General features: G+C 69.0%; 1 protein-coding gene across 1 annotated transcript; it reads right to left on the bottom strand.

Moving 5' to 3' along the window:
• Positions 1–1031: 1031 nt before the first annotated feature.
• Positions 1032–8736, bottom strand: GATA5 (GATA binding protein 5). The gene is made up of 6 exons (XM_054577501.1): positions 8181–8736; positions 6866–7041; positions 2175–2300; positions 1910–1997; positions 1481–1608; positions 1032–1187 (listed from the first exon to the last, which is right to left on the bottom strand). The coding sequence occupies exons 1-6, from the start codon at positions 8734–8736 to the stop codon at positions 1032–1034; spliced, it is 1230 nt and encodes a 409-aa protein (XP_054433476.1).
• Between the last annotated feature and the right edge of the window lie 15047 nt (positions 8737–23783).

Genomic DNA, 23783 nt, shown 5'->3' with positions numbered 1-23783 from the left:
GGTTCGATTCCCGGTCACGCAGGAAGCAACCAATGATGCATGAATGAGTGGAACCACAAACACATCTCTCTCCGCTGTTTCTCTCTCTTCCTCTCTCTCTCAAATCAATAAATAAAAATTAAAAAAAAGATTTTTAAATCAAGTTAGGAGTTGGGGGAAAGCAGCTTTCACTGGGAAGGCTGTGCATGATAGAGAACACGTTCCAGCTTCTGGTTTCTCGGGGAAAACCCGGAGGCCCCGAGGGTGAGAGGCCGCGTCTGGGTACAGGTGTCGGTGGCCCTCGGGCAGGGCGCGCCCGCCACGCTGGCTGACACCCGGACACCCGGCGTGGGCAGAGCCAGCAGGACCCGCTCCTGTGTCACCCGACCCTGGGAGGGGCTTCCGGGGGAGAATGGCGGGGGGGCAGTGCATGATTTTTCTGGGGCCACAGACAAGCCGGGACGTGTCCCGGGGGCTCAGGGACCCCCGCCTGCCCCTCAGAGATGCTCAGGCACACCGATTCCATCGGAACAACGTCCTTTACTGTCTTTCTGGGCAAACCGTCCGCGTGCACAAGTCTGCGGCGGCCGCGCGGGGCGGGGCTCCGCTGGGGGGGCGTCCTGCCTGCGCGCCCCGCACACCTGCCCCAGGGGCGAGCACAGGGACAGGCCCTGGGCCCCGGGCCTCCCCGGCCTCCCCAGGACTCGCGGCACAGAAGGTGGGTCTTCCGGCGGCGGCGGCGGCGCCATGCGAAGGGGCGATGGCAAGCGTTCACAACAGAGGCCGGTCGGCAGCGGGCGCCCGGCTAGCGCGGGGCAGGGCCTCGCGCCACGTTTCAGGGCCCCGGCCGTGTGGGGGGCCCGGCCCCTGTCGCCGCGGACTCCTCCTGCTCTGGGGCTCGGCAGCCACCAGGACAGGCCTCCCGCCCCGTGCAGAGGGACGCGCAGCGCCTTGGCGCCCTGCTGGCTCCCGTCTCTCCTGGCGGTGGCCCCACGGGACATCCTGGGGCTGGAGCAACGCCGGCCACGAGGGGGCCCGGTGGGTGACAGGGCCTAGGCCAAGGCCAGTGCACACCAGGCCTCCTGGCGCAGGGCTCCCCCAAGGCCGGCCTGGGGGCCCAGGGCCGCGGAGGGGAAGGCGAAGTCCTCGGGCTCGAACTTGAACTCCACGTGGCTGGGGGCCGGGGGCTCGTCCGCCTGGCTGGGGGCCTGCCGGGGGGACAGGGACGCGTGGGAACGCAGGGACGCAGGCCGGCTCACGGGGGGTCGGGGGGCCTCACCCTGAGGGGCCTCCTCCCTGCCGGAATGGGGCGGGGGCCCCTGGTGAGCGTCGATGGCAAGACAACACAGGCCGGGCTCTCAGCCGCACCGGCGACGGGCCGTGTGCCGGCCCTGAGCTCCTGGCGGGGCCCGCGGGGGCCGTGCCCGGGCCGGGGGTCGGGGCTCCCCCAGGCGGCGCCCAGGAGCCAGCTCTGGGCACCCGCCCACCCCGCCTGCCTTACCTGTGAGGCGACGCTGGGCCTAGGGCAGGCAGGGGCCGCCAGGCCGGGCTCGGGTTTCAAGGTGGCCGCTGTGTTCTCGGGGTTGGGGACAGAGGACGGCCGTGAGGCCGCGGCATTGCCCGTGGACCCTGGGAGGAAAGGGGACGCTTGCGGAGGCTGTCACAGCACAGGTGAGGGGCTGGGGAGCCGCTTCAGCTCCTCCTGCCTCGCTGCCGGGCGAGCTCAGGCCCCTGCCCCTCGCCCCCAGCCACCCCCGGGAGGAGCGGGGTTTTGCACTCCGGGGACAGCACTCGCTTCCAATGTGTACATCTCCGATAGTGGAATGTGGGACACCTATGCGGCTCCACGGGGAGACTGTGGCCCCAAGGGAGGCGCTGGGGCCGATTCCGGGGCTGGAGGCCCCCCCGGGGGAGGGGCCGGGCCCTGCACCTGCGGAGCCCTTGGTCTTGGCCACGTTCTTTGGCTTCCGTTTCCGCGTCTGGATGCTCTCCTTCTTCATCGCCAGGGGCCGGGGCACCTGGTAGAGACGGGCTGGGCGGTTGGTGGGTCCCTCTCCGCGCTCCCCCCAGGCCCCCCCAGGCCCCCGCGGCCGCCACCGGCCGGGCACTGCCGGAGCCCACGTGCCCTCCCCGCCCCGAGGGTGAGCTGCGGCCCGGCGCCCCCTCTAGGCAGGGGAAGGGGCTGCCCCACTCACCCCGTGCAGCTTCGTGTAGAGCCCGCAGGCGTTGCACACGGGCTCGCCGTCCGCGTTGCGCCGCCACAGCGTGGTGGTGGTCGTGTGGCAGTTGGTGCAGCAGAGGCCAGCCCGGCGGCTGGAGGACTGTGGACGGGGAGGCCAGGTGACTCCGTGCGGGGCCTGGGCCCAGGGCCCCGGGTCCCACTGGGCTGTCTGAGCCACACCAGCCCTTCGTGGACCCCCAGCGGCCTGCCTCCTTCCACGCCTCCCGGCAGAGCCGAGCCCGACCCCCCGGAGGTCCCCATGTGCTGGGATCCCCGACCCCCTGCACCCGGGCGCCAGCGGGCGCAGAGAGCGCTCGCTCTGGGGGTCCGGAGCCACAGGCTGTCTGAGGCCCAGGAACGGGGACTGGTGGGGGGGGCAGACAGACCCGAGGGGCCCTCCCTCCAGCTCAGCACGCACTCTGCCGGGCTCACGTTTTGGTGTTTGCGTGGGGTCTCGTCAGCCACAGGCTGGGAGCTCCAGGCGCTCTGTGCCAGGCCCCGGGGCCCTGGGGGCCCTCGGACCCAGAGCCCCTCCCGTGTGCCAGCTGGTGGTGCCCCCTCCCCGGCCACCTGTCCTGGACCCTGTCCCCAGGGCGCTGATCCACTCACCCCAGCCCCGGCCCCGGATGCCCGAGTGGCCCACCGTTTCCGCCGTGCGCACCGCCCCGGCCTGGGCCCCATGACGCAGGGCACCGGCCCGCCCTTCCCGTGGCAGCCGGGGCTGCTTGTCACGTCTGCTCCGGGGCCCCACGAGGGTCCCACGCTAGGAACTCTCCCAAAAAGGTGTGTTGTGTCCCCTCCTCTGTGTGGTCCAGCGGAGGACCCAGCCAATCCGGCACCAGAAGGACCCGGACCGGGGTGAGGGGTCGGCAGACTGGGCCAGCCTCAGTTTCCCCATCTGTCAGCAGCCTCGAGGACCCTTCCCTCCGCCATGATAGAGTGTGGCCAGCCCCACTGACCACGTGCTTCCCCAAGGCCGCGAGCGGCCGGGGAGGTGGCGTGGGGGTCTGCCGGCAGCCTCTGCGCCAGGCTCTAGCCGTTCCCAAGAAGACCCAAGCCCTGCAAACTCTCCACACAGGAAGGCTGTGCCCACGGCCTCACCTCACCCGCAAGGCGGCTGCTTTGCACTGGGCACGGGTCTCCCTCCCCTGCCCTCACGTCTCCCTTCCATCTGCTCTCGGGGGCCGGAAGCTTGGCACACACAGGGGCCCCCACAGCAGCCGGTCTGCACGCAGAATCCGTGCGTGCGGAAAGCAGTGCCCCCAAAGCGCCTGGACCCAGGCCCCCCGAAGCCCGGGAGTGCAGGGGCCGCCTGGAAGCCGCGACTGACTCTCTCCATGAGCACAAATCCAAGCTGAGAACCTGGACGCTGGGGAAGGTGAGAGGGATCGAGCAGAAAGGAAAAAGGGCTCACAGACAACGGTGCGGGGCTCGCGGGGGAGGGAGTAGCGGGGGGCTGGATGGTGACGGAAAACGCACCGTAGAAGAATTAACCGAAGACACTGGAAATTAAATTAAAATGAAGAAAATGGGGAAAAAAAACCTAAAAAAGAAATCCAAAGTGTGTGCTCACTGGCTTGTCTCCTCCCCGGACTCGCTCCGCAGAGGGGAAACTGAGTCCAGAGGCGCCGAGGGCCCTGGGGCCCCTCGGGGCAGACCCGCAGCCGCCTCCGCAGGGCCACGCGGCGCGTCCCGATCCCCTGGCTGCCCTGCCCGCCGGGCCTCCCGACTGCATTTTGTTTTCTTTTTCGGTCTGTTGTTTTTTTTTTTTTTCCAAAAGAAGTGGAACTTCAAAGGCTGCCGGCCGCAGCAGAGCCTCCCCAGCTCTGGGGCGTCAAGGGAGCCAGGGTGCAGACAGCAGGGAGGGGCGCCGGCGGGGGAGGGGCGGGGACAGGGAAGGGCTCCGAGGGGCCAGGGAGCCACTTTCCGCGAGGGACACTGTCGGGGGACAGGAAGCCCCCAGGCCCTGCTAATGGTAACTCGAAAAGCGGCCCTGGTGTCAGACAGGCCCCCGGGACCGCTTGGATGGGGAGACAGGCCTGGGGGGCGCGTCACCTGATAGAGCCGGGTGCCTGTGGCTCAGGGTGCACTTCACCCTCTGCGGGGAGGGGAGCCTGTGAGGCGGGCCGAGCTGGAAGGAACACTGGCAGGGCGGCCGGGGCGCCCGGGAACCCCAGTCAAGGCCCGATTCCCTCGGCGAAGGACGCGGGGCCTCCACGGCACGGCCACTTCCCGGGGAGCTGGCGCCACAGCCGCTGACAGCCGGCGAGCCTGTGGTCCCCGACCTTGGCTGTGGGCTCCAGCGTTGCGGGGGGAGGCGTCCAGGGCTGCAGCACATCTGGCCCTGGGAGCAGGCTGCTGGGGAGGCCACGGGGGTGGCCAACGCTGTGCCCGCCCGCCCCGTGCGTCCACACTGACAGCCACCTCCGGGCAAGGTGCACCCCCAGCCTACGGTGACGAAGGAGGCCTAGGGGACGGGAAGGTCAGCACGGATACGAGCCTGCCGGGCGGGGAGACACGCTTGTTGTTGTCACATTCTTGGTGACAGACTGCTGGGGCGTTTGCGACCGTTTAGAAGGGTAGGACGAGTTCTTCCCAGGGGGGCCGCTCCTGGGACATCAGGTTGGGCGACACACGGGGACAGCGAGGCACCGAAGGGGGCAAGCCTGGGGCCACTGGCCCGGCCCCACCGTGGCGGGGACCGAGCTGCGGCCTCAGGACGCTCCGTGAGTCCCGGGGCTTCCCCGCGAGGGCGGCCCTGCCGGGCCCGGCCGCGGGGGCTGCCCTCCCCGAATGCCAGGCGCAGGAGACCACGACGCAGGTCAGCGTGAGCCCCGGGGAGGCTCCCGGGCGGGGGGGACAGGGACGTCCCCTGACCCTGCCCCGCTCGGCAAACCCACTCGGGGCCGCGTGGGTCTGGACGCAGGGGTGACGGGCTGTCCGCCCTCCGTGGCCTGTGGCCTTGGGGACATGAGCTGTCCTACAGGGCCGCCCGCCTTGGCAGGCGTCTGAATCACCGCGTGTCACCCAGACGCGAACAGAGAGGCCTCTGCAGGCCAAGCGCTGGGCCCAGACCGTCCTCGGAGCCGGCCAGGCCTTGGCGCTCTGTGGCGCCGGCTAATTAAACCTCCGGCGCGTGGCATGGGGACAGCGCGGGCATCTGCCCCCCAGGCCTGGGCCGGGACACCACGGCGGGAGCTCAGCATGAGGGGCCACGCGGGGCCGCAGGCGACCACCCTGGTGAGCATCGGGGCCTGCCGCCTGCAGGCTGCGTGCCCTCCGGCCGCATGAGGACGAACGCCCCGGCTTCACAACAGCAGCCTTGCCGGCCGCCCCCACGCCCAGAAGCTTCTGCTGGGAGGCGAGCCCCACGCAGGGCAGGGACGCCTTCTTGTCCTGCCGACCCACGCGTCCGGGCACCCTGCTCCCAACCTGGCACAGGGGGCGCACACGGAGCCGAAGGAGGGGCCGGGCTGCTGCGAGGGGTCGGCGGCCTGGGCCAGCGTCTCCCAGGACCCTTCCCCCCTCAGCCCACGCTGCCCCATCAGCGAGGGCCGCACCAGGTGCCGGAAGACACGGCAGACTGGGGGTGCGGGCGCGGAGGCCAGAGTGGGGGTGACGGGCCTCCATGGGGTCCCCGCTCTCCGAGAGGCACGGTGAGGCTGGGGACCCCCAGAGCCCTGGGCTCCGGGCCAGGGCCGGGGGGCCCAAACAGCGGCCCCCTTGGAACGGCCGGACCTAGACCACCCTGCCTCTCGCCTGCCCGGTCTGGGGCTCGGAGGGTGGGCCCGACGCTCCCACGGCTGTGGAGGGGGCTTCTGTTTCCAGGGCAGGCCTGCAGCTGAGCGCCCCAGCCCAGAGAGGCGACCGTGCAGGCTGCTGGGCCACCCCACAGCGTCGGCCGGAGACCGGCCCCCTCCACCCCCGCCAGGGCCTGACGCGCCAGAACTGGCCAGAACCGGCCAGAACCGGCCGGCTGGCCCTGACAGGGCTCAGAGGAGCGAGCACGCATTGGACCAGCACCCCCAGCCTTGCACCCCTGCCCGGGCCCCCGCGGGGGCCTCGCCGCCTTAGACAGTTCGAAACCCCAGCAGGCCCTTCCGCGTATTTACAAAATTAAGTGAACATCAAAGCTTGCCCGCAAAAGGGCAGAGCAAAGTAACTTCTGGGGACTCTGCCCCGCCTGGGGCAAAAGTCCGGCTCCCGGTCCCCCACTCCCACCCGGCCACCCAACAGAAGGAACCAAAAGTGAAAACAAGTTTTGCCCTGAGAGCAACCAAACAACCCCAGACCCGGTCTGGTCCCTATCCCTTAGGATCAGGAAAAAACGCTCCCCACCGGGGCGGCCGGCAGTGGCGGGGGACCCGAAGCTCCTCTCCTGTCCTCCAGCGCAGTGAATACCCGCCCTCCAGTCCCCTCCTCCGCCAGGTCCCCTCGCCTCTGACCCGGACCCCTGGGAGCCGCAGGGCTGAGCCATCCACAGGCTATCCCCGCCCAGGGACAGAGCACTTCCCGGGAGAACGCAGAGCCCCCACATTGCAGCCTCTCGCTCAGGAAGCAGGTCTTTCATCCCTGTCCCTTCCTGCCACAGCCAGCAGCTGGCCTCCCACTGTCCCAGGGCGCACAGGACGGCCGGCCCCTCCCGGCCCTGCGGCGCGCACTCACCAGGCGCTTCTGGGGCCGCACGAGCGGCCGGTTGACCCCGTTCATCTTGTGGTAGAGGCCGCAGGCGTTGCACAGGTAGTGGCCGGTGCCGTCACGGCGCCACAGCGGCGTGGACAGGGCTCCGCAGTTGACACACTCGCGGCCCTCGCCGGGGAACTCCTCCAAGAAGTCGGACACTGCGGGATAGGCAGCGCGTGGGCCCAGGCTCTGTCCCTTCCTGGAGCTCGGGGTGTTTGTGGCGCTTTCTCCCTTTTATTTTGTGCCTTAAATGTATTTTAGCGTGAAATACATTTTATCTAGTTTTAAGTTCGCGTGCAGTGAAGTCTGTGGGACTCTGAAATGCTCCCTGGGGTTGGTTTAATAAAGTGCGGGGAGGTTCATAAGATAAACCTCAGGGGGAACCAGGGGGCGGCGGCCCGGCATTGGGTCTGTGGTTTTGGCCCCCTGGGGAGGCAGGAGGGTCCGCACCGGCAGAGGGAGGGGCCCAAGGGCCGGTCCTCTGCCGAGCGAGGGGGAGGACCTGAAGGGCCAGATCTGGGGATCCCACAGGGACCAGGGGCCTTCACAGTGGCTGCCGCGGGAGGCGGCTCAGCTCACCTCTGTCACAAGCCCCCAGGCCCCCGGCGGCTGGACGCTGGCGACGCAGGGTCGCCGTCTGGCCGGGTGGGGAGGCGGAGTGGGAATCAATCATCGTTTGGCGGGAGCGGGTGCCCAGCCGGGCGACCCGCTTCCTGCGACCAAAAGGCCGCTCTGGGGCCAGGCGGCGGCGAGGCACCCGGGGTGGGCGGGGAGGCGGGCGCGGGGGTCCCTGCGGGCAGCGGCAGAGGCGTGGCTCTGGGTTTCTGGATTTCGGCCACTGGGTGAGGAAGTGTCGGTGACCCTGACCCCACAGGATCGGGGTGGAGTGTTCTCAGATTTATGGCGCTGGGACCCGATCACCCAAATTTATAGCGGGGCGGCGCTGGAACCAGGTCTCAGATTAGAATATGTAAACACGCCAGGACAGACACGAACGTGGCAGCTTGCTTAAATAAATCGGTGTTTTGAACTTTATACAATCACTTTCAAGACCTTTCACGACAACACTTAGCATGTAGGCTCTAAGTTGGCCCCTCCAGACTGCAGGAAAGGTGGAACAGACACGCCGCCTTCTAACAAGCGCGCAAAGAATTCAGGGCGCGGGCTCCTCATTGCGGGTGGGGAGGCTGTGGCGGGCGCCGCCTGGCCGTCCACGCTGGTGAGCCCCCTGGCCAGGATAGCGCCGCCTTTCCTGTGCGCAGGTTGCATCCCGGGACTGCGGGGCACCCGCACTCACCCAAGGCGGCTCTGCGGCCAGGGAAACCGGCCGGGCGGCTCTGGAGGCTGTGCAAGACGCTGCCCTCGAAGGGTCCAGAGGCCCAGGACGGGGCCACCTCGGTGCTCACGTAGGCCGGGTACGCAGCGGGGTACGAGGCGCCCACAGGCCGCCCGAGCGGGGCCGGGTACTGATCGCGAGCCAGGAGCGCGCCCTGGTAGGTGCTGCCGTCCCGGCTCCCCGCGCCGCCGCCGCCGCTGCCGAGCCCCGGGGGGCTGTGCGCGAAGGAGAAGGAGGTGGCCCCGGCCGGCTGAGACACCGGCGCGCGCGGGCTGCCGGAGCCGAAGGCCGGAGAGTCTGCCGAGGCCGCCTGCCCCCAGCCGGTGTGCGCGGCGTGCGCGGCGAGCGCGGCGGGCTGGGGGCCCGGCTCGCACGGCGGCAGGTAGGGCAGCACGGAGGGGACGCGCGCCGGCGGCACGAACACCGGGGAGCCAGCGCCTGGCGCGTGCAGAAAGGCGCCCGAGTCCGCGTAGGCGGCCTGGCCGGGACTCGCGGCCAACGCCAGGCTCTGGTACATCTTCCCGGGGGCGGCCTCGACCTGCGAGGAAGAGGGTCGGGCGTTGAGGTCTCGCCGCTATGGATCCCGCCACCTGGCAGGTGCTGCCTCTTGGGCTGCGCTCCCCACTTCCTCGCCTGGCGGTTTTGGGGACGGGTCCCCGACCCGCGGGGGCAGGACAGCCAGGGCAGTCCCGGGGCAGCCAGAGCGCCTAGCTCACCTCCTCCACTGTCTGCGCTTCCGAGGTTCCCAGAGTGGGATCGGCGGGGGCTGGGAAAGGCGGCCGGTCAGGCCCCACGTCCACAGGGTGCAGGGCCAGGAGCTGGGGCTCCGCTGCCCTGGGCGGGGGCACCGCGCCGCGGAGGGGTGCGCGGCGGCAAGCCCGGCGGGGGCTCCCACCGGCTCGTCGTGAGTCCCCGAGGGCGCAGCGGTCGCGGCGGGCCGGTGACAGGCGATCTGGAGACTGGGAGCCGGAGCCCGCGCGGCTCCGCAGGGAATCCCGGGCGCTCCGGCCGCCCCGCCCCGGCCCGCCCCCGCCGCGCCGCCCCTCCCCTGCCCGCGCCCTCCACTCCCTCCCCGCGGGGTCAGCTCTGGGGCCGCGGCCGCGGGGCCACGTGACCGCGCAGGCCCGGCCCGCGGGACAGCGCAAGAAAGGCGATCAGGGTGCACGGCGTCCTCGCTGAGTCCGTGCCTAGCGCGGGCAGCAGTAGCCGGCCGGCCCTCGGTGGCGTCCCCGGGAAGCTGGGGCGCGGGACTGCTCTAAATTTGTTGGGGGCGGGGGGAACCGCGGGGCCCACCCGGCCTTCCTCTCCAGCCTGGTTCTGCGAGGCTGGCCTGGCGCACGCTTCCGCGTGTGTGGATGAATCCGCGATGCGCTCAGGGCCGCGCGGTGGTGGGGCCGGGTCTCTGCGCCCCTGGCTCCAGACCCAGCGCAGGGATCCCGTGTCCCTGGGGATCGCCTGCCTCAGTGTCCCTAGACCTGTGACGGCCGCTGCAGGCGCGAAGTCTGGCTGGGGGGCGGGGGTGCGCACAAGTTCCTCAATTTCTGACCAAACGGGACACCTGTGGGCAGCATTCCCAACAGGGTGGGGAGGGAGGGGCGGAATTGTCAGGCCCATGGGGACGCACCACCCCTTTTCCGCCCGTGCCCCAGCCTGGCTTCTCACCTGCACCCATAGGTGGGACTTTTAGTCGCCTGCCCTCTGGGGACTCGGCGGCACGGAGGTGCCCCCTGGGTGGGCGAGATGGTGGCAGCGGGGTGGCCGAGTGGCCTCCCGCTCAGCTCTGCTGATGGAGGCGCCGAGCCCCGTCCCTGCTAGGAACGCCCGGGGGACCCTTGTCGGAGGCGCTCGGGCCCGAAGGCCGTCCGTTTGCAGAAGCAGGCCTTGCGCTCGCGGCCCTGGGTGCGGAGGACTCTGCCTGGGGCCAGGGTCGCCTCCATGGCAGGCCAGACTCCCAGACTCCCCCGTGCCGCGGGCCCCAGAGGAGCGGGGCGGCCCGGTTCCCTTCTGGAGGCCAGCAGACGCGCGGGGACCCATGGAGGCATCCAGGATGGAGTGTTCTGGAAGGTGACAAACAGGGTCCCCATCACACCCTGGGCCAGGGGCCCCACGTCCTGGGCCAGAGGCGCTGGGGAGCGGGGCCCTTTGGTGCTGCCTATGCACCCCCTTCCCCACCGACAGCCTCTCTGTCCTCCCCCGCCCTCAGGCCTCGGTCCACGAGGCTGGGTGGGACCCTGTGGTTCCCGCACTCCCTACTCGCTGTCCTTGGGCTCCGGACAGGCCCCCGGCCTCGCCCTGTCCGGCCTTTACCCCGACTTTCTCTCCTCCACAGGGTAGTGAGGGTGGTTGAGTCGCTCTCTGCCCTGCGGCCCTCGCAGCCTCTGTGACCCAGAAAGTTTAAATGCAAGAGGATGATGCGGAGCCGGTATGGGGGTGAGGGAACCTGGGTGCTGGGGGCTGAGACACCTCTCCCCCCAAGATAGGTCCCAAGAAAAAGGAAAGATCTGCAACAAACCCGGGATCCTGGGGGGCCCTGGGGGAGGCGCCTGAGGGAGGGGCCTGGGTAGTCTGCGCCCCCGCAGGGCGGGGCTGTGCCTTGCCCCCTGATGTGCCCCATTCGCTGCTCTCTCAGCAGCCTCAGGAGGCAGGCGGTGCTGCTGGTATTCCCGTTACTGCTGGGGAAACAGCACAGAGAGGTTAACCAACCTGCCCCAGGCCACACAGCCAGCAGTCAAACCAGGCTGTTAAGACAGACAGAGTCCACAGACAGAGTCCACAGACGGAGGCCCGAGGAGGCGATCTGTGCTCACTCTCTCCGTATTAACAGATCTCTAAATTAGATGCTCTTTTACAATGAAAAGGCTGGAACTTTTTCCGGAGAAGCGGGGGTCGGGGTGGGCAGAAGCGGCCTCCAGCCTCTGTGTGAGGAGGCTCCTCCGCTGCGGGCCCCTCGCAGGACGGGGTGGGGGTCCCAGGCTGTGCTGCCTTCCGTTCCCTGTCCTGTGCCACCGCCCCTGCAGGCGGGAGGCGCGCTTGCGCTGCCGGTGGTGCTTCCTCACCCCTCAGGCCGCCCCCGGCCTGCCCTCCAGCCTCTGGGCACAGTAACGGGGGGAGGGGGGCGGGGGGGCCTGTCCTGGCACCGGGACCGCCTCATAAACGCCTTCCTACCCGAACCACAGAGAGGGCGTCTCAGTGGAAAGCACAAAGCCGAGGCCCCTCCCCACTCTGCCCCACCTTTCCCAGCTCCCCCTCGCCCTCCGCAGGGCACCCGGTGATGCCCAAGGGCCCTGCCACCCTTCTGCGGGGCTGCCAGGCTCCCTGCGCCCCTCAGTGGGGAACCAGCGCCCCAGCCCTCGGAGCCCGCCGTCTCTGTGGCCGGCCCCGCCCGGCCTTCACGGCTCCGCTCCCTGACTTGGAGGGTGCGTCCTCTGCCCCCCAGCTCCGCGCGCTGAACTCATGCACCTCCCTCGAGGCCCAGCGAGGCGCCCTCTGCCCCTGGCCCTCCCTCAGCTGCTCTGTCCCCGCCCGGGTGCCTCCTTGTGTTCTGTGGTCCGATGGCTCTGTCCGGCTGATTCTGTGCCCCCGCCCCCCACCAGCACACCCTGAGCCCCGGGGGGCGTTCCAGGGACAGCGGCTCAGAGCGTGAGCTCGTGGCAGCCCTGCCGTCTTTGGGGTCCCGCTTTGCCATCTCAAGAAGTGCGAGCTCGGGCGCGTTACTTTATTCTCTGTTCCTCCGTTCCTACCTGAAACGGGGGTGACAATAACGCTCGCCAGGCACCCCGGCTTTGTGGGGGTGTCCGTGAACAGGAGACGCCGGGCCTCACCCACAGCCTGCACTGGGGACAACCCAGCGGGGCCCCGAGCTGGCTGCCGTGCCCACGGGCGCCGCATCGTCCGTGTAACCCAATCTGCTTTCAAAGCCCCGGGCCGCTGATCGGCGGCTGACCGCCGGCAGGCCCTCGCCGGCAGGGCCACCAGACAGCCCCCTCGGAGAGGGTCCTCTGGGCGGGGGCCCAAGGCACGTTTGTTTATGGGAGCCGTCATCACGTGGATTCGCCTCCCGTAGGCCGGAGCGTGTGGTCGCTGTCCTGTCACGTGATGGGATATTTACGAGCCGCTTCCAGGCCAAGGGGCTTGTGTGACAGACGTGCCCGCAGGCGGGCGTGTGGGAGCAGGGCCGGGGGATGGGTCAGGGCCGAGAGGCTGGAGGATGCGCAGGGCTGGGCCCACCCCAAGGCCTCGGGCTCCCGGCTCCTCTGCGGGCCCGAGAGCTGGGTGGCTCACCAGGCAGCCTCCTCGGTCTGCGAGCTGTGGCTTCCCCTGCCCGCAGCGACAGCGCCGGCAAGCCCGGGGCCAGAGGGGCCGTGGGCCGTGACTCCGCCTCAGTCCGAAGCGGGCCTCAGGGACGACCTGGAACGAAACCGCGGGGTCCCGGGCCCATTGTAACTGCAGGCGCCTGATTTTCCCAGAAATGATAAAAATGAAAACCACATGGCACCGCGTGGAATTAGGGTCTCACTTAAAGGTGGCGCCTGGAGGCTTCTTCACTCCTCCCGGGACCGGGGTTGTGCCCCAAGCGCCCCTGGACCAGGAGCCTCGTCTATTTCTTCCCTCCAGGTGCTGTTGGGGTTGGCCACTCATGGCGCTGGAACCACGCACGTGGAGGTGACCAGCAGCTGCCGTGGGGAGGCCATGAGCCAGCACACTCGGGTCCTAGGCCGAACCGGGGCGCCTGCAGCCTGGGGCCCTGGTGCCCAGGGGTCCCACGTGGACTGAGGGAGCCGCGGCACCGCGCCCTTGCTGGCTGGCCGCCGGGGGTCAGCTGCTCTGGCTTCGGGCGTTGCCGCTGCTCAAGCCCGCTTCTCTGGGAGCAGAGGCAGGGACGGACCAGCGTCACCGAGGCCCCACCGGGTGGGGCTCAAGGGCCGAGGGCAAGAGGCCGCGTGTGGGCTGTGTTCCTGGGGAGAGGGCCTGCTCCCCGCATTGGAGAACACAGCCTGCTCAAGGGCTGGGGGAGGCCTGGGCAGGGAGCTCTGCCTCGGGTGCTGGGGGGCTACGCCCCCGACGAGCCCCCAAACAGGAGCACGCAGGTGCACGCGGGCACCCCACGAGCACACGTGTGCTTGCCCTCTGCCGTCTCCTGGGCAGAAAGCCTTTCCAGGAAACCCCAGGGGATCAAACAGGAAGCCCTCACACTCCCCGCGGGCCTTTCCTGTCTCCAAAGTGATGCCCGCCGGCGGGGGGCGCTTCGGCCCCACCCAGCAGGCCGGGCACCCACTCTTGCGGTGGCAACGCTGCTGTCTGCCTTTCCCGCTGAGCTGTCACCCGGTAGCTGCTGCCATCCGTGGCTGGAGGAGACCTCGCCCCCCGCTCGTGAATGGCGGTGGCAAAGGTCCTGGCCCCCTGCTGCCCGGCCCACCGGGTCAGACCCTGCGGCCTTGGGCGCCCCGGCCGTTGGCCTGGCATTCCCGGGGGCCGTGCGGGGCGAGCCCTGCCCACGCTGCCCCGTTCCTCCCGCGGGCACCCCGCACGCGGGATTTGGGGTATGATGTCGGGGCCCCTCCCTCCTCCCGCACCGGCCAGAGGGCGGGGGTGTGGCCATGACGTGGGGGTTTGAGGGAGCCAGCGGGGCCTTCCCAGAGCCCTCTGTCGCCACGGCCAGACTGCACATTCAGGCGGGGGCCCAACCCGGGGCCCCCATTGCCTCCACCTGGGGAGTGACCAGCTGCTTTAATTGTGGGCCAGGGAGGGCTCACCTCTAGGTCTCGCCCCCGCACCCCTTCCTGGCCCCTGTCCTGCCCGCGGCCAGCTCCGTGGGCAGGACAGGGGGTGTCGGGACCAAGCCCCCCAGGAACGTGCCCCCTTGGCAGCAGAGTGTCCAGAGCTGAAATCAACCCACGCCCAACACGCCCGGGAAGAGATTTCCACCCCCTCCCCTCGGAAAGAGACTCAGACCCAGGGGGGACCCTCAGCGAAGGCACGCGCCGTGGGCGAACCCTGTGAGGCGCAGGGAGGGAGGGATCCCGCGGGGACGTGGCCCTGCGCCTGCTGACCTTGCTTCTGAGACCCGGGGGCCTGTCTGTCACCTCCTCCTGCCTGTGAGGACCTGTACGTCCCAGGCCCTCCCCGCTTTTTCTTGGTCCCAAATGGCTTGTCCGCCTCATTTTTTTAAATTTATTTTTTATTGTTCAAGTACAGTTGTCTCCATTTTCCCAGCACCCCTCCCCCTCCCCCCGCGCCCCGCATCCTTCCCCACTTTGGCTTTGTCCGTGGGCCCTTGTACACACCCCCTGACTCGACCCTCCCCGTTCTGTTCCCCTCCCTCGAGGGCCCCTGCCCCCGCTCCCCGTCACTGCTGGTTTGTTCTTTATTTCAGTGCTGCTGGTTACATTCTTCGTGCTCCTTTGTTTGGTTGATTAGGTTCCACTTCCAGGTGAGGTCATCTGGGGTTTGTCTTCACGCCCTGGCTCATTTCGCGCAGCTGCACAACGCTCTCCGGCTCCATCCGCCTGTCCTGTCGGCGAAGGGCGGGGGCTCCCGCTTGCTTTCTGCTGCGTGGTGTTCCCTTGTGCAGAGGGACCACAGGTCTCTGATCATTTTGCTTCGCCGCCTTCGGGGTTTTCACGCGGACGCGGGCTCCCAGTGAACCGGCCTCCGCCCCCGTGCCGGCCCGGCACGGACCTTGAAGGTGGGAAGACGGTTGCTTTTCACGCCCCCGCAGCAGCGCAGATCCGGGGGGTCTCCGCCCTGTCGCCCGCTGTTGGTGGACCGGCACGCAGCTCTGACGGTCACCTCCGCGTGCTGGGGGCTGGAGGGGTCAGCTGGCCTGGCTGGGCTGTGCGGCTCGCAACCCAAGCCTCCTCCCCGGGACTCAGGGCGGGTTCCCCTGGGAGGCACCGGGCGGGCGGCAGCCGGGCTCAGCCGCCCGCGGGCGCAGCCAGGCAGCCGGTGGGCCTTGTCGGTGCCCGGCAGGCCGCCGCTTCCGGTCCCTCTCCCTCCACGGAGCGCTCGCTCCTCTGTAAGTTCCCCCTTCTTTTCTCCTCTCCTCCCGCTCTCGCTCGCTTGGCCCCTCCCCTCCTGCCTCCCTCCGTCCCCCTGGGGAGGGTGCCAGTGCGGTGCTCGGTCACCCTACCTCGGATCCCGATCGGTCCTGGGCTGCTGGTTCCCCTCGACCGCGTGAGGGTCGGGGGCCCCGGCCTGCGTCCCGGCTCTGCCCGCCAGGGTCTGCAGTGCGAGGGGCGGCTCAGGAGCCAGCCGCCCGCCCCTGCCTCTGGTGGCCGGACAGTGGGGCTTCCCGGCCAGCCCAGAGCAGGGCTTTATCTCGTCGCTGTGTGTCCCTCAGGGCACGGCTCCCAGGGGTGTCCCCTCATTGCCCCGCTCCTGCTGGCGGGAGGGGTCTGCAGGGAGCCCGGGGACCCTCCGAGGAGGGTCCAAAGCGTCACGAGGGCTGGACCATGTGTGCCTTTAATTTCATCGTTCAAGTCTTCTGCCTTTTCTCTGTTTTCCACTGTGAATGCACGCTGCACACACACAGCAAATACAGGGGAAGCGGCCCCCCACGCTCTGCAGCCTGGCTGACGAGGCTCCGGTGGACGCCCCGCCTCCTGCACCGGACGGCTCATGGGCACCCCCAACGCCTGAGCAGAGGGGCACAGACAGCGACCTGCAACAGTGACGGGGAGCGTCTCCCCATCCCCTGCTCCAGCCGGGCCCCCCGCGCTGGGCTCGGGGAGCGCGGGTGCAGGGGGCCCAGCTCACGCCGGTACACGTGTGCATGCGTGTTTGTACGCCCCACGAGCACGCAGGTCGATGTTTTGCGGGCAAGGATTTCTCTCCTTTCTGGCCACCCGCAGGCCTGAGTCCCAAGTCCTCAGCCCCATCTGGCCGGTCACTTCTGCAGCCACGGCCGCGCCCAGAGCAGGACAGGACGAGGCACCCGCTGCCCTCGTTCCAGCCGCTGCGCTGAGTCTGAGGGGCCGCCAGTGATGGCCTGAGGCTCCTTGGCCTTGAAAGGTCTTAATGCCTTGCGGGCAGGTCTGGGCGTTCGCGGACACCTCCTTCCTGGCTGCGGGAGGCCCTGCGGTCCCCAGTGGCCGGGGGCTGGGATCTCAGTGTGGAGGGGCCCCGAGCAGCCCCCGTGTCCCCTGCGGTCCAGTGGCTCTGTGGGCAGGGTCGGGGGTCAGGCAGGCTCCGGGCATGCCACGGACAGCACGGGCTGGCCCCTCCCCACGGGACCCAGCTCCTCTGGGGAGGCAGCTGGTGCCCCGCCGCTTGCCTGTGCCCGGCCACGCCTGAAGGCCACTGCGGGACAGCCTTGAGGTGGGAGCGGGCGTCCCCTTGGAGAGGGTCAGGCCCCGCCCCTCCGTCCTCCTGGGCTCTGTGCCTCGGGTCCTGTTTCTGGGAAGGGGGCCGTTGCATCTCAGGGGCTCAGGTGGAGGGTCCCGGGCCACCTTCTCCTGAGAGCTTGGTCCGTGGACACCCCCTGGGACAGCTCCAGGCGGGCGGCTGGCTGGTCCCTCCTGGAACGTGGAGTCAGGACCCGCGTTGACACTCCAGGCTCTGCCTGCTCTGCCAGGCGGAGCTGCCCTGAGGCTCACCCCCCCTGATCAGCGGTGGGGGTGCTGTCAGGAAATGAGAACACGCCCCCGCCCCCGCCCCCACCCCCGGGAGCTCTGGCAGCTGGGAGGGGAGCTGGGAAGTGACACCGCCTTTTGAAAAGTCCCCAACCCTGGAGGAGCAAGGCAGGAAGAGCCTCGCTGCTGCCGCAGCCGTCCTGGCCACCAAAGCCGGAGGGGGGTCTCATAGTCTCGGGGTGGCCCATTGGCCACCCCCACGTCCAGGCAGGGCCGAGTTCCTGGGTCCCCCGCTGCCCAGGGCTCACCGGGAGGCTCCCAGGGCTCACCGGGAGGTGCCCAGACGCCTCCCACCGTCCCAGCCTGCGCCTGCCTCCGAGCTGCCTGCCCATCCCTCATGTGCAAAGAATTTCCGAGCCGCCAGCGCCTCTGCAGCTGGAACGCTTCTCAGACGGATCGTTTGCGGGAGCAGCGTCTCCGCCTCCTGTGCAGACGTGGGCTGGCGTCCTGGCCCGATCCCCTGCCCTGGCTCTGCTTCCTCTGGAGAGGAGATAAGGGGCTGCTAGCATCTGGTGGGCTGGGGAGCGCGCCCAGCGCGCGGACAGGGAGGCGCCGAGTGGCCGCGAAGCCGGGGCCGCCCCCGCCCCTCCGCTCCCCGCCGGGGGTGCCTCCGGCCCGGGCTGCCGAGCCCAGCGGCCCAGCACAGCCAGCCCAGAGCGAAAGGCTCGCAGGGGTGCCTGGCGTGCAGCTGTGCCCTCCCCTGGGGCGCTGGGGCCGGGCGCAGCCGAGGGTGGCACACACGTTCTCCCTGACTCCTCTGCCAAGGAGCCGCCGCCAGGAGAAGGGCCACACAGACAGGACCCGGGAGTCCTGGCAGAGGCTAAAGAGAAGCCACCGGCCCTGGCAGCTCCAGGCACAGCGGCGTTCCCTGCCCAAGACTCCTCGACTGAGGACATCACGACCAGAGGCTGCAAGCAGGCGTGCCCCACCGTGTCTTAAAAGTGGGAAAATCTTATATATAAAAATCCAGATTTATTGTGTCTTGGAAAAAAATCACAGTCACCTGGGACCACGCAGGGCCAGGCCCGAGTTCCCCTTCAGAGTAGGCGGGGTGCTCCCGGATGGCGCGGGCCGCACCTCTCCCTGTTGCCTTGCCATCCTGTGCACGGTCCCGCGTGGCTGACCCGTGGGTCAGGCATTTCCCTGGAAGGCCGGGCCTCCCACGGGGAGGCGCCCTGAGCGGAACTCGGGAGACTGGCTTCTGGTCGCTGACTTTCTGACTGGTGTCAGCAGGGCCCTCGCCCCCCGAGCCGCGCTCTCTCCATCTGCCAGAGGGGCTGACGCCTGAGTCAGGCGGCGGGGGGGTCTGGGGCGTGAGGCCCCGGCGCCCACAGCTGGGGGCGGGCCCAGGGCCAGCGCCTGCCGCTGGCAAGCCCCCTGCGGTGGGAGAATTGTGCCCATGTGAGCTGGTTCCCGGCGTCTGCGCTGCTGGAGGGACCTTCAAATACACGCGCCCTTGAAGGTGGCGAGGCCAGCCCTGACTCCGGGCCCTTACGCGTTTTCTCGAGCAGTGGATGCTGCAGGGAAGGGTTCACGAGAGCGTCACGATCTTGCATGTGGAGGGTTTGGGGTGACCTGAGGAGCCCTCAGACCCGAGGGGCCAGGTTTAGCCCCTCTCCACGGGCACAGGCCTCTCTGAGCCTGAAGAGGGTTGGACAAATGGGAGACTTGGAGCAGGTTTCCTGCAGGAAGACGGCGGGTCTCCACCGGTGTTCTTCAGAACAGGCTCGGGGGGCAAGTGAGCGAGGTTTAAACAAAGTGAAATCGGCTTAAAAAAGTGCCATTTGTGAGGCCGTCCCACCCTTGCCTCTCGTTTGCTAACGAGCAGCGGGGGCGGGAGCTGGGAGGCGGCCGGCGCTTCCCGAGCGCACTGAGCACGCGCAACCCTCTCTTGAGAGGCATTTCACGGAGTGGGGCTCCCCAGACGCTCTTTCAGCGATGCTAGACTAAGCAATACGGCGCGTCCGGCAGCTTTGTTACCCGGCTGTCATCTCCGCCCCGCCCCCTGCCGTCTGGAGCGCCGGCGCCTCCTTTCTCTCCGAGGTTCCATCCGGCGGGGTGGGGAGTAAGGAGCGGCCCCACAGAGACCTTGCCTGGACAAACCGGCACATCTCAGAGCGGGCGGTGGAAGCAGCGAGGCCTCCCCGCCTCGGTGGCGCCTTTTCTGGGAGGGGAGGGCCTGCTCGCCGGCCGGAGGTGGATGGATGTGCCGGGCCCCCTGGGTTCATCCACCAGCAGCCTCTCGAGCTCCTGGTTTCCCTCCCACAGCTGCTCACACTTTCCCCATTTACGGGGCTGATCAGTCACGCAGCCGGCAGCTGGCGGCGTTTGCTCCGTTGGTTCAAGGAGGAGACTATTAGTCGTGGAGATAAGCCTGTGAGGCCCAGGCTGGCCCTCCTGCCTGGACAAGGGGCGGCTGCGCGCCCAGCCCTGCTCTGGCATTTTCCTCTGTTGGTTTTGCCCGGGTCTGATAACCACACTGGCTCTGGTCAGGGCCTCCCCGGGGCTTATCTGGCCGGGTAATCCTCTGGCCTGGCTGCGGAGCAGCGGCACCGCCCCCAGGTCCCCTTCGGGGCCCTGTGGGCAGTTGGGGTTGGAGTGGGGGGAGGTGGGGGGTGGAATAAATGCCCTACTTCCTCTTGTCACCTTTCTCAACTCAACTCGGGGACGAGGAGGCCTCCCTGAGCGGGGACACCGCGCCTGGCAGGACGGGTTCTCTCCACACCGGTCCCCTGGCTCCCGGACCCATGCACACTGCAGCCTCGCCGCTGGGACACGCTGTGCCCATGGCACCTCATTCCCAGGGGTCCCCAAGCCCCAGACCTGGGCCTGGAGCTATTTGCTTTCCGGAAGAGGTCAGCCTGCCTGGGTCTGCAGGAAGACAAGCTGGAACAGCCACTCATGTTGCAGAGAGGGAAACGGAGCCCCGAGAGAACTGGCCCAAGCCTGCCCACGGAGGACCCGCCGCCTCCGGCCTCTGACGCCCGGCCCTGAGCTCTGTCCCCCGACCACGCGAGGCCTTGCGGGGGTCCCAGGGTGGGCGCCGGCCTGGCCCTCCTTCTGGAGAACGGAGTGCTGCGGGCCACAGCGGCCGCCTTGGAAGAAGCAAGCCAGTGCCCCCAGCATTGCGGCGCGGACGCCTGCACCGTGGCCTGGGCCGCACTGACCCCAGGCCCGACCGGGGGACCCTGACCGGGAGACCCTGGGGTCATTAGGGAGCGAGCCGGGGACCTCGGGCCACCGGTGTGGGAGCGTTTGTGTGCTGTTTCCAGTCTCAGAAAGAGGCCACTGGGCCCGAAGTCCAGCACTTCTGTCCCCTCGTTTGTCAGGGCAAGTCAGGCCCCCGCGCGCCCCAGGCCCCTCCCCTGGGAAGTGGGGGCGGGACGCGCTCTTCCCGTCGGCCCTGGGCTCTCACGCTCCCCGTCCCCATCGAGCCCGAGAGCCTGGGGGCTGCCCCTCCGTCCGTCCTGGGGGTGCCCCTGCCATGGGCCTCGCTGCCCCGTGACAGCTGGGGGTCCCTGGGCCCGTCTGACTCCCGATCCCGAGCTTCTGTTGGCCTCACAGAGAAGAGGGCATTTGGGCAGGGCTTCGCGGTATGGGTAGGAGTTGGCCGAGTGGGGTGAGGAGAGGGCCGAGGGCCCAGAGGGGGCGGCCAGCAGGTCTGGGAGTCCCTGCTCTGAGTGAGAGGCTGGAACGGGGTGGGTGGTGGTGGGGAAGCCTGGGGCCGGGGGTGCCAAGGCAAGGCAAGCAGAATCAGCTCTTCTTATTTTAATATTATTATTATTATTATTATATTTTGGCTCAGGCACAGCCTCCTGTAGAACCCCCTTTGGGCCTTTCTGAATTACAAAACTGAGTCGCATCCTCAGGAACAGTCCAAACCTTCGGCGTCTCTGGGCCACAGTGGAGGAAGAAGAGTTGTCTCGGGCCTCACATTAAATACGTTGCAACACGCAATCACAAAACAATCTCAGAAGGTTTTAAGTAAATTTAAACCTTTGTGTTGGGCTGTACTCATAGCCATCCCGGGCCAAACGTGACCCGCGGGCCGCAGGTCGGACCCCCGACCCCGGGTTAGATGCTACCGTGTTTCCGAAGGAAAGCCGAGGGTCTCCCCGCCCCCCTCCGCCCCCGGCCCCGTGCCCCCGGCCCCGCCCTGCCCAGCTCACCTGCTCCTTCACAGAGGACACAAACGTTGGCACCCGCAAAGGGTGCCGGTCTGATGCGCGGTCGGTTTTCGCTTTCCCTCTGCAATGCGTGAGCAACCTCTCTTCTGAGCCTGTCTTTTTAACCGACAGCTGCAGGTGCCCCGCGGCGGGGCATGTGACGGGGCCCCGGGATCAGCCAGTCCCTGGAGACGCACGTCCAGGGGTGCCCAGGCTTGTTGCTGGGCCCACGTGCTCTGCTGTGTGGAGCAGCGCTGGCCGCAGCTGGGAGCCTCCGTGAACTCCCGGATGTGGGCCAGCTGGGGACAGCTTTGAGCCCTGTCGGTTCAACAAGAGCGCCAGGTCCCTTCCAGAAGGGCCGAGAGGGACGTGGCAGCCTGGCTCTGCTCCGGGTAACCTGGTGGCCGCGGGCAGAGGCTGCCCCCTGGTGGCCGCGTGGGGAGGAAGGCGGAGCCCAGCCGGCTCCCGGACTTAAGCCCCAGGGGTCTGCCTGGGCGGCTCCAGCCCCAGCGTGCCATGTGGCACCTCCTCACCAGGCCACACGGCACACCAGCGCCCGCCAGAGGCACATGCCCGCCAGAGGCACATGCCCGCCACAGGCACATGCTCTGTAGCGTGTTCAGGGAATGCACGACCCCGCAGTTCTCGTTTCCTGGCGCCAAATCGAACCTGGGCAGGACCACAGGACGCTGACATGGATGGGGGTTTGTGGGTGCAGCCCCCCCAGGGGTGGGGCGGGGAGGCGGTGATCCTGCGTGGGGCCCTCCAGTGAAGGACGCGGGGGGCTTTCCTAGCCAGGGTGAGCCCCCACCCCCCACCCAGGGTGTGTGGGAGGCACTCGGGGTGCTGGGCGGCTGCATGGCTGCGCTGCCCCTCACGGGGACGCTCGGCCACAGGCGAGCTGGCAGCAGCTGCCACTGGGCCCCGCCGGCTGCCCGGGAACAGCCTGACGCAGCGGTTCCAGGCCAGGCCCGCCGCCCCCCCACCCGCCCCTGCAGGCCGGCCGGCCACGGCTGAGCTGTCAGCAAACTCCTTGCGGGGAGGACCGGCCCAAGGTCACCCTGCCCAGGGCCCCCGCAGCACGCGTGTCCCCACGCTGGCCACGGGGCACTAGGTGTGCCTGGGGGAGGGCTGGACCGGCCAGCGTCCCGGGCAGGCAGCACCCACTGCCACGCAATCTGGAGAAGGTGGCGGGTGCGGGGTGCCCTGTGCTTTCTCCCTCTGTCCCCATCCCTCCTCACCCTTGCTGTCCCTGCCCCTCTCCGGGCCTCAGTTTCCCCATCTCTCCAATGGGAGGTGGACAAGGGCAGAGGCCATCAACCCAATGCCTGGACGGGCTGGCCAGGCCACAGCCGACGACCAACAGGGGCAGGACGGGGAGCGGGGGGCCGAGTGGGGGCCCCCCGCCGGCCCTTGCCCGGGCCCCTGTGCTGGTCCCCAGACTCCAGGAGAAGCCAGGCCTTCCCACGCAATCTCCTGACTTGTAAGCTGGCAACTCCTTCAAATAATTTAAAAACACTGTGCACACTAAGCAACACCTGTGAGAAGGGGCGCCAGTGGTGGCTTCTCAAACGAGCATCTCACGCCAGCGTGACCCGTGGGTCACCCCCTGAGAACCCCGCGGACGCTGGGCGCCTGCAGTGCCCCCGACCCGGGGTCCCGCCCAGGCGCCCGCGGACATCGGGTCTCCAGAGGCTCCCAGGCTCTGACGGCCGTCGCCGCTGTGGGGCGCGCTGGGCCCCCCGGGGTCGCGCTGGCGATTTCCCACAGACGGGACACAAGGCCTCCGCGGGCACCACCGGAGGGCGGTGCTCTTCTCAGCCCGTCACGCCGGGCCCTGCCGTGCACACGGCCCATCGCCCCGGGCGCGGCCCTCGACCCTGCTCCTCCGCGAGCCGTGCCGCCCCGACCCTCGGCGGGCCCCCGGGGTGGGAGGTGCGGCCGCCACTGGCGGCCTCAGGAGCGAGGTGCCCGGTGTTTCCTGCCCAGCGGGGTCCATGCTCGGCCTCCGGCCGCCTGCGCCCCTCGGGGAAGGCGGGGTGAGATGGAGTGGGTGGGGGACGTTGCTCTCCCCCCTCCGTTTCACAGCCCCTCTCACCTGCGCGCTTTTCTGTGTTTGCTGCAAAAACACCCTAAGGAGACTCCCGGGCCATGAAGGACCTCGCGCCCGTGGGTCAGGGTCAGAGGTGTGACCTGGGGCTGAGGCCCCGTGGGTCCCTGCGCTGGCCCTGCCTCGCACGGTGCGTCCTGGTGTCTTTGGGGACCGCTGAGGCAAGGCAGGGGAGGGGAGGGCAGGTCCCTGGGACGAGCCTCGAGCCGATGGACGGGCTCTCAGCCGACCCATGGAGAAGCCGGCGTCCAACCGGGAGGAGCAGAGGAGGAGTCCCCCGGGGCACGTGACCCCAGCTGGACGCAGACGGAGCACCGCAGGCCGAGGCCGCCGCGCGTCGGGGAGTGGTGTCTATGCCGGGGCACAAGGCAGGGGGGAGGCCAGAGCCAAAGTTCCCGTGGAGACGGGAGCCCCGCCCGGGCAGGCAGCGGGCAGGTGGGCACTGCTGTGGCTGGTCTTCCTCGGCTGTTTGGCTGCCACCAGCCAACCCGCTCTCACGGCTGCGCCCCTGCTCAGCCTCAGGACCCTCCCAGACACAGCCCTGCAGCGAGCACCTGGGGCTGGGGAGCGTGGCCGCGGCCGCAGCCTGTGAGCTGGCCGCCTATCCTCCACCCGCGAAACGCAACTCGGAGGGGGCTCCTCCCCGACCCGTCCGTCT

This window comes from Pteronotus mesoamericanus, unplaced genomic scaffold (assembly GCF_021234165.1).
Source record: "Pteronotus mesoamericanus isolate MK-2021 breed Mesoamerican mustached bat unplaced genomic scaffold, CSHL_Meso_final contig_436, whole genome shotgun sequence".
NCBI lineage: Eukaryota > Metazoa > Chordata > Mammalia > Chiroptera > Mormoopidae > Pteronotus > Pteronotus mesoamericanus.
This window is presented reverse-complemented; position numbering and strand designations above follow the sequence as displayed.

What these genes read in the sequence shown, in the direction of transcription:
- GATA5 (XM_054577501.1), bottom strand. Translation starts at nt 8,736, where the DNA reads ATGTACCAGAGCCTGGCGTTGGCCGCGAGTCCCGGCCAGGCCGCCTAC. An exon ending in TCTACACGAAGCTGCACGGG is followed by an intron (nt 1,998 to 2,174) that starts GTGAGTGGGGCA and finishes CGTCTCTACCAG; the next exon opens with GTGCCCCGGCCCCTGGCGAT. An exon ending in CAAGACCAAGGGCTCCGCAG is followed by an intron (nt 1,609 to 1,909) that starts GTGCAGGGCCCG and finishes CTTTCCTCCCAG; the next exon opens with GGTCCACGGGCAATGCCGCG.